Here is a 9,441-nt window from a genome sequence, read left to right as displayed (position 1 = left end):
TTTCGGGCACCAACTGGACGCGCATCTTCTTCGGCCTCTACTACCTGTGCAGCATAATCGTGATGAACATTGTGATTGCCTTCATCCTGGAGTCGTTCCTGTTCCACATCCACTACAGGAGCAAGATAGGCGACAACTGCGACAACACCAACCTGTTCACGGTGTTCGTAACTCTCTCCTCGAATGAGGTTGACTTTTTGCGCGAAAACTTGCGCTCCTACGACTGTGTGAAACACTTGGACAAAATCGCCAAGCGAGTGCAACACGAGATGGACCAAGTCGACGTGATCACCGAGGAGACTCACCACCAAGAGGAAACCAAATCGCTGCTCAGCAAGACGCCCATGAGGAAGATCTCGGCCAACAACAACAACCAGCAGGCGGCCAAGATTGTCGAGAGGCTCGTCAACAAGCTCGACCATCACACCAAGGTGGGCTCGTCCTCAAGTCGGCGCAACTGGTACCTCATCTACCAGGCCGAGCAAATCAGGAATAAGTTCTCCTTCACCATGAAGATGTACGCCGACGAGGTGGAGGAGTGGCTGGCCGAGGCCGAGCGCGCCGACCAGGACGAGATTAGCACCATGATCAGCAGGAACCAGATTCGTGCCGAGCACGTGGCCATGGCTCGTCTCGTGAGGAGGAACTTCGCCTCGGTCATGGAGGAGGGCGGCCCTCTCGTCTGGCCGCGAGCTAGATCCTACAGCTCCAGCGGCGACCTCGTGGGCAACAACCAGGCGAGCCTCCAGCGAGCCTCTGGCCAGAAGCAGGCCAAGGACCCCAAGAGGGCCAAGGGGGGCGGCGGCGGCCCGCGGGGAGACGAATAAATGTTACGCAATATCACACCTGACACTAATTGATTATCGATGGGCTTTTGCCGAGGGTTCCCACTTGTCACCGAATCGCGCATTTTCTCTGTGTGTGTGATTTCGCGAAATTAACGCGTGAAAGACACGAGGTTTCTGTGTGGTGAAAGTTCGTGTATCTTCTCTCTAGTCAACAAGAGGCTCCATTATTATTCGAATCGCTTTGGGATTGTTGTATCACTAAAAACGACCACAAGAAGAGAGTGCCCATTTATTATTAGATGTCATGATTGAACGATGAGCAACTTTCTTAGTCAAAAAGCTCGAAAATTATTCGTAGACTCAGTTAGGATCAGTGTTCGCGCTGGCACCGGCGGCTCGGGACTGCCCCAGTATGGCGGCATCGGCGGCAAGGGGGGCGACGTCTACGTCCAGGCCACCATGAAGAAGACCTCCTTGGCCAAACTGCTCAACGAGTCGAAGGGGGGCATATTTCAAGCCTCCAACGGCGAGCCAGCCAAGAGGACCAGGCTCTTGGGCGAGTCGGGAATGGACAGGATCATCAAGGTGCCCGTGGGCATCTCCGTCACCGATTCGGACAGGCAACATGTGGGCGACTTGAACAAGGCGGGCGACAAGGTCCTCCTCGCTCTGGGCGGGAGGGGCGGCGACAAGCACAATGACGGCCTGGGATATGTCGGTCAGAGGCGCCAGCTGAGGCTAGACTTGAAATTGATCTCAGACACAGTCTTCGTGGGCTTCCCCAACGCAGGCAAATCCTCGCTCCTGAATGCCATCTCGAATGCCACACCCAAGGTGGCCAACTACCCATTCACAACACTGAGGCCTTATCTCGGCATGGTGAAGTACAACGATTTCAGGTCCATAACCTTCGCCGACCTGCCGGGTTTGGTCGAGGGGGCGCACAAGAACCTGGGCTTGGGCCACGAATTCCTCAAGCACATTGTCAGGAGTCAGGTGCTCCTGTTCGTGATCGATGTGGATAATGTAGATCTCGGGCCTGATTATCCGAGGCGAACGCCCCTGGAAACTCTGTGTATATTAATCAAGGAGATCGAGTTGTACGATGACACCCTCATGAAGAAGCCAGCAATTGTTGCCATGACCAAGATGGACACTCTGAAGGATGCGCCTGAAAGATTCCAAAAATTCAAAGAACAGTTGAAGGCTCTGCAGGAGGATCCACTGTCGGTGGAAGTGGACGAAAGTATTAGACCAAAAAGAATGATGCAATTCGATGAAATATTAGCAATCAGCTCAAAGACGAGGTATCACCTCGACGACCTGAGGCATGTTGTTCGTGATGTTATCGACAAGTACGCCGAAGCGGAGACATTCGACGAGAACGACGGCAAGACATTTAAGGATTTACAATTGCGTGAGAATAATAGGTTAATTTAATAGCCGGCCGGTGTCAGGAAGGAGATGGACTGTCCCCATTTGCCCAGCTCTAATCGGTGATTTTGGAAATAAACTGCCCAGGCGATAATTGGAACCATGTAGACGAGGAAGCCGATGAGGGAGCCACCGACGTAGTATCGGATTTGTTGTTGTTCCTTGAACCAGGCCCTGAAGAAAGCTTGATGAAAGAACCAAATGACATTCACTAGCCAGAGGAATGGTAAAGCAAAGAAACCTCCAATAAAATACCTTTTGCAGAGTTGCAGTTTTTCCACATCGCTAACTCTATTGAGATCCATCCTGTGAGTATGTGGGCACTATGACATCCAGCTTGCTATTGCATTTAGGTGATTATAATAATTAGTTAATTAATAGAACTATGATGTCAATGATTCTTGTTGCTTGCAAAATAAATTCCCCCTATCAAAACAATGTTGATGTTGATGAAAATCAATTTCCTGGCGGAGCTTTTTTCGTTCAGCACACATCCCGCGATGCGGGCGAAAATACCACGTGAAACCACTCAATTTCGCTAAAATTTCTCCACATGATTACGGAACATATTCAAACTCCCCATGTGAACTTACCTCACTAGACAATCTAATGAATTAGATCCAACATTATTGCACGTATCATTATTGCAACATCTAGAACCTCATTAATTATTCCAGCAGATATTAAATACTAGGATTTCCCAATTGAAACACCGCCCATTGACAAAAGATGTCGACCCTACAGAAAATTGCAGACATCGAGGCCGAAATGGCCAGGACCCAGAAGAACAAGGCCACAATGGGTCACTTGGGTCTACTGAAAGCTCGCCTGGCTAAACTTCGTCAAGAACTTATCACACCCAAGGGTGGCGGGGGCGGTGGAGCCGGTGAGGGTTTCGACGTGGCCAAAACTGGTGACGCTAGAATTGGATTTGTCGGCTTCCCCTCGGTGGGAAAGTCCACTCTTATCTGCAACTTGGCAGGAGTTTATTCCGAAGTTGCGGCCTACGAGTTTACAACCTTAACTGCAGTTCCTGGAGTTATCAGGTACAAGGGCGCCAAGATTCAGATGTTGGACTTGCCTGGAATTATCGAGGGAGCCAAGGATGGTAAGGGTCGTGGTAGGCAAGTTATTGCCGTTGCGCGAACCTGTAGCTTGATCTACATTGTCTTAGATATCATGAAACCTCTTCAGCACAAGCGTTTAATTGAGAAAGAATTAGAAGGATTTGGTCTGAGACTCAACAAGGAACCTCCAGCTATTACTGTAAGAAGAAAGGACAAGGGCGGCGTAGCCATGCAGGCCTTGGTGGCTCAAAGCGAACTAGATGTCGATACTATCAAGACAATTTTAAGTGAATACAGAATCAACAACGCCGACGTTGTCCTCAAGTGCGACGCAACGACTGACGATTTGATTGATGTTATCGAAGGAAACAGGATCTATGTGCCTTGTGTTTATGTCATGAACAAGATTGACCAAATTTCTGTCGAGGAACTCGATTTGGTCTACAGAGTTCCCCATTGTGTGCCCATTTCCGCTCATCACAAGTGGAACTTTGACGATTTACTAGATTTAACATGGAGATACTTGGATTTAGTTAGAATTTATACAAAACCTAAAGGTCAGCTACCAGACTATGAGGCACCGATTATTCTGCGACGTGATAAGAAATCACTTGAGGATTTCTGTAACAAAGTTCACCGGACCATCATGAAGGAGTTCAAATATGCGCTTGTTTGGGGTTCTTCCGTTAAGCACCAACCGCAAAAAGTTGGCAAAGATCATGAGTTGAATGATGAGGATGTTGTCCAAATTGTTAAACGAGTTTAAATGTCATATAAATTCATTTGTAAGTTAATCTTCATCTTCTTCTTCGCTGGTATTTCGCATTTTTTCTTCACTAATTGTTTCTGAAAGTCTTCTTCGAGATCATCGTCGTCCCAATCGTCCTCCCAAACGGGACAGGTATTGTCGTCCTCGCCTTGCCAATCCTCGGCCTCAAACTCCTCAAAATCGTCCGCCTCGATTGCCTCGCCTGGTTTCTCCTGATCACTAGTGGCCATTGTTGGTAATTTTATTAAAATTTTAACGTTCCTCGTTAGACTCTGAGGTTTGGTCTATGTCCTTGTGAGTTGAAAGCTATGGAGTTTCTATGATTGATTGAGCTGATAATTTGCTTGAAATAATGATTAGGTTGAGTATGAAAATGCTTTCTGAGTAGCACACATGTTTTCTGCTAGAAGCGTTGTAAGAGGCGCAGCTCCTCCACTTGCTTTTACTTTCACAAATGCTTGTTGTTGTTTCATGCGGTTGAACGAGATTTTTCGGGAACAATCGTACAAATTCTCTCTCACTCATCTCCCCAAAATCCATCACCGAGGACAAGCTACCTGTAAATTACCTGTCCCATGATACTTATATTGAAATTCATCATCATTTTGACTAGGTAATTTAAGAAGAGGAGTTGAACATCGCCTCGTGCTTAACAGGTGACCACCAACTCGCTTAAATCGCGCCCATCAGAGCTGTCATACCCCAACTTGGAATTTAAACTTGGACACGAAGGAGATGTGAAAGCCACGGATATGATAAAGTGAATGAGTTAAGTTTATTCGAGCTACGAGGTCAAACTCTTGTCCGGTGATTGGAAACTTGTCTCACTTTTGGACTTCCTCATCGTGTTAAGTAAACCACGAATACTATCGAACTTCCCCGACGATGTGGGTGTGTTCTCGAAATATAAAAGCTCACCAACAACGCCCTCCGAGAATTTCTCCAGCGGCGCCCTCTCGATTGGCTTAGGCATGGGGCTACCCTTGGAAACTAGCTTGAATCCTCCGGTTACACTTATGTCGGCCTCTGTGACTGCCCTCCTGAGCATGGCTCCTCCTGATGTCTCTTCGGCTGTTATTGATGATTCTAGATCACCTGTGCTCCTCCTAGTTTTGGGTGCGGTTGAGGTGGATGATTCATTGAGAGAAATAGAAGTTTCGGCCGCGCTAGACTCATTGAGAGACCTTACCCTCTTTGGCACTTGGGCAGGTCTAAACGCACTCATGTGTTTCTTTGCATACTCTAACTGTTGATGTTCCAACATGGGTGGCATATTTATAAAATAATGATAGTCTGTGCAATTGGGCGGCATTGGCGAGTTGAACCCGGGGAATTCAATCAATTTGGAGTGGTCATACTGGACTTCATTGCTGGAGGGATTCTTGCGTTTCTTTGACTCTGGGTCCGCGGGCGCCGAGTCAGTGTCGAATATATCATCCGTGTCCACTATCGCCTTACTGAGCCAACCCGGAGGATATCCGAGGGCTCGCATTCGGTATATCCAAATTGGAATATCATTTTCAGCAATATTGAGAGCGTCCCTCAGCTCGTTGCTTATTCTGCCGGGCCTAATTTCTGCCTCTGAGCCAGATTCGTAATATCTGGAGTTATTCATGGTTATTTCTTACAATAGAGTTCATTAATATCAATATCCAGATAGGAAATTAGAGAGAAAATTTGATTAGATTTGCACGTTTTGCGAACGAACGAAGGGAACGAGCGGCGTTGGAATGGTTGCAGAGGGTCGCGGGGAGCGAGGCTGCGAGAGAACCAGTGCTCTAAGTTGATTTCTTCGGGCGAACCCTAATAATTGCAAATTATTTTTGCAACCAAAACAATAACAATGACCTCACCTATTTGAGAAACAGAAAATGATAAATGTTGTCTACACGAGACAAGACAAGGCAAGAAAGTCGCTTAGCTAGAAACACATGACATCAGCCACACCCAAGATGAAATTCAAGGAAAGTCTCAAGGTATTTGCAAAATCTCGATCTCCATCTTCATGGATAAGACTATTTACATTCTATGGAGTTTTATGGTTGTCAACAATCGCCTTTTGGATTGTTTATATGACAGTATTCCAGCAGTTTATTGATGAACGCATTCCCACCCTAACACTGTCCGACAGTCCGATTGGGGCCAGTCCAGGATTGTCAATCAGACCCAGGCCTCCTTACTCGCGAATCGACAGCTCCTTGATAAAATTCAGGAGCAGCCTAGCTGGCGATTGGCAATATTGGGCTGAAGCCATGAACGAATACCTGAAGCCTTACCAGGAGCTTGAGTCGGGTGCGGGTCAGCACGCTCAAGGAGATTGTAACGCCTACGGCGATAGAGATCCATCGAAGTTTTGCCCCTTCGAGCTGCGTGTCATCCCTAACGAGTGTTCCGAATCGCAAAACTTTTCCTATCACCTGGGCAAGCCATGTATACTTGTAAAACTAAACCGCATTTACGGCTGGAAACCCGAGCCTTATACTATCCGTCCAAAGGATTATCCAGTGCATGCACCTTTTCGCGACAACCAAGTGCAAATCACTTGCGATGGCCAGTCGTTTGTCGACAAGGAGAACATTGGACCCATCGACTACTATCCTCAAGGCATAGAGACCAAATACTTCCCATTCACGAATCAGCCTGGATACCAGTCGCCCTTCGTTATGGCCCACTTCAAGAATCCCCGGCCGGGCGTCTTGATCTTCGTGGAGTGCAAAGCTTGGGCCAAGAACATCGAAATCAATCCGTCCAGATCGCAAGGAGTTGTCAAGTTTGAGCTACTCATCGATTGATACAAAGACCATGTTTGGGTCTGCATGTTCATCTTGCAATAAAGAAAGCATAATTTACAATCAGTTTTGACGTACAACCTATAATCAACATGAAGAGCGATGTGAGGCTCACTTGCATGGAAATTTTCGCGCCTCCCTCTCGCTACTCTTTGAGGGAAAAACACGTGAGCGTGATGGTCTTTTTGACAAAGCGCACCATGTGAATATTTTTCCATATCTGGATTAGCCAACCAAATCCTCGATTAATTATATTAAACATGGCATTTTAGTCGATGGAATATGATTAGCGATTTAGAGCAATATAACAGGTCCTTCGTGGAGGTGAATGCAACAGCTGACGAGGAGGCAGAGCAAAGATTGCGAGAAATTCGCCAACATTGTGTCAGAAATTTCATCAGTCGAATAACCCAGCGTCAGGTGGAATGGGAATCATCCTTCAGGGAAATATTGGAGAGGAGTCAAGAGGGCGAAGAGGAGCCAAAGCCACATGATGGTTCGAGGGTGAGATTCAATTTGGAACCAACCATAACGACCTTCGATAGCACGAAATACCCTTCCTTTGAGACACCCACAAAACAAGACAACGAAAAGTTTACCTTTGGAACACCAAGCATAGCGTCCTCAGACGATGACACTAACAAACCTACAGTCACATCCGAAGCCACAGTTAAGCCAAAGGTCGAGGCTAAAGTTCCCGGTGTTGATGCAAAATTCCCTTTGGATTTGGCTGGAAACAAAGACGAACCCCCGAAGACTACCTCAAAATCCCAGTCGACCGAGAGCGCGGAAAAAGAATTCAACAACCCCCAATTCAGCAACATAAGTTTACTGAATGAATTCATTAGAATACAAAAAGTTTTAGACGACACAAGGAAATTGACCCATGAGATAGCGACAAGTCCGGCGCTGAAATCCTTCAAGAATGAGCTCAACCTGTTCATCAGAACCCAAATTAATTCCATCTCAAACAGTGACAATCAACACTTAGATACCAAAATTAGACTCCTCACTAGCTTATTTTCTGGTCACAAGGTTAGCTTCCAGGATCGTCTGGTGGATGCTTCGCTACATCCCCAAGGTCAACTGTTTGCCATGGATTTGGCTGCTCAAACCTTCGTCACAGTTGGCACCAGACTGGTTAACTCAGTTCCAGCCATTGCAAAGAGTATGGCGTCTGTGATAAACGGTGTTATTAGTAAGAATTTTATAATTTTCAAGGATCTCCTCATCGGACACCTACAAGAGCGTTGTCCCTATCTTATACCTGCAAATCCGCGGCTATCCGACTTCAAAAGCCAAAAGAATCCAGATATTCAGTACAAAATTGCATGCGGCTACTCTTATGACACGAAGACGCAAACTCTAGAATCCGAAGACAAATATTTGAGTCGAATGAGAAGTATGGTGCTCATATATGCATGTTTTCTCATTGAGTCCAAATGTTATCCGGCCGCCTGGTCCTGGTTGGCCGCCTTCCTTAGCCTGGATCCAAAACCTGTGATATCGGCAATTGTACTTCAGGCATACTTACAAGAGACTTCTAAGAAAATGTCAACAAGCTTCGGACGTCAATACAGGAAATTGGTTGAGTTTATGCGAGGTGATTACATGAAAATGATTGAGCAAGTGACAATTGCAGGTGTGGAGCGTCAATCGCTAATCAAGCTGAAGAATTTGCTATCTGATGACTCCAATTTGGTTGCTCCGCCCGCCGTGAACTCGATCTTTGGAGCAATAAGATTTGGATGACAGGGAGATGAATTAACATTAAAGCAAACATAAAGAGATAGTAACGAAATTTATTTATGTAAGTGTGTATTCATTGGTTCGAGTTTCGTTTTGTTGTGGCGAATATGTACATAGAGGAGCCCTCGTGGCCTATAGTGGCGGAGTTTCCTGTAGTTCCTTCATGGAGCTGCTTTGTAGGAAATTTTCGGCCGTTTTTAAGCCCATCGCGAATGCATACACCCGACTGTCGATGGAGACTCCATGGTTCTCGTAGGTGTCCAGTCTGGTTAGCAATCCATTCATTGGCACGTAGACAATCTCGCCGTCCGACGAGGAGAGTCCGCTGTTCTTGCACTTGCTCTCCTGACACTGGTAGATGGGATCGTCGCCATCCAGGAAGAGCGAAACCAGCTTTGTCTTACAGCAATCGCCTCGCTGTTGCTCCTGCTCGTGGGCCTCGTTTCCGCTTCCGGTTGTGCCGTTTCTGGTGGTTGGAGTAGCGGCGCTTGTGGCCGCTTCTGAGGTTGGAAATTCTAGAGTGTAACCATTGGAGTTGGCGCGGTGCTTCTTGACCAGCACCAGACTATCGTACATGGGATGGCGCCTCAGGATGGCTATGGTGGAGAGTGCCGACGAGGGCGAGGCCGAGGGCACTGAGGGGGCGTGGGTTTGTTTGGCATTCTGCAGGTGGTTGTTGTGTTGGCTAGTTGTGTTGTTGATGTTTGTGTTCGGCGTTAGAGTTGCCTGCTTGTTTAGGACCATCATTTTGCGTGTTAGCTCGTGTTTACTACCTGTGAACTCAATGGTAACCTCCTTGCGAGTCATACTACTTCTGCTGCTTCGTTATTGCGACGGGTAACTTG

The 9,441-nt window shown here is 46.9% G+C and overlaps 3 protein-coding genes across 3 annotated transcripts; all 3 read left to right on the top strand.

Moving 5' to 3' along the window:
• Nucleotides 1-1,103: 1,103 nt before the first annotated feature.
• Nucleotides 1,104-2,228, top strand: LOC143868504 (uncharacterized). Its single transcript, XM_077376186.1, has one exon. The coding sequence runs from the start codon at nt 1,104-1,106 to the stop codon at nt 2,226-2,228; it is 1,125 nt and encodes a 374-aa protein (XP_077232301.1).
• A 723-nt stretch (nt 2,229-2,951) lies between these two features.
• Nucleotides 2,952-4,055, top strand: LOC143868505 (uncharacterized). The gene has a single exon (XM_077376187.1). It carries the CDS (start codon nt 2,952-2,954, stop codon nt 4,053-4,055), a length of 1,104 nt encoding a protein of 367 aa, XP_077232302.1.
• A 1,934-nt stretch (nt 4,056-5,989) lies between these two features.
• On the top strand, nt 5,990-6,850 carry LOC143868503 (uncharacterized). Its single transcript, XM_077376185.1, has one exon. It carries the CDS (start codon nt 5,990-5,992, stop codon nt 6,848-6,850), a length of 861 nt encoding a protein of 286 aa, XP_077232300.1.
• Nucleotides 6,851-9,441: the final 2,591 nt, after the last annotated feature.

The sequence above is a fragment of the Tasmannia lanceolata genome, unplaced genomic scaffold (genome assembly GCF_043159265.1).
Source record: "Tasmannia lanceolata isolate RefF3 unplaced genomic scaffold, GAP_Taslan_0.1 ptg000492l, whole genome shotgun sequence".
In the NCBI taxonomy this organism is placed as follows: Eukaryota; Viridiplantae; Streptophyta; class Magnoliopsida; order Canellales; family Winteraceae; genus Tasmannia; species Tasmannia lanceolata.
Note: the sequence above shows the minus strand (reverse complement) of the source record. Positions and strands in the feature narration are given on the sequence as shown.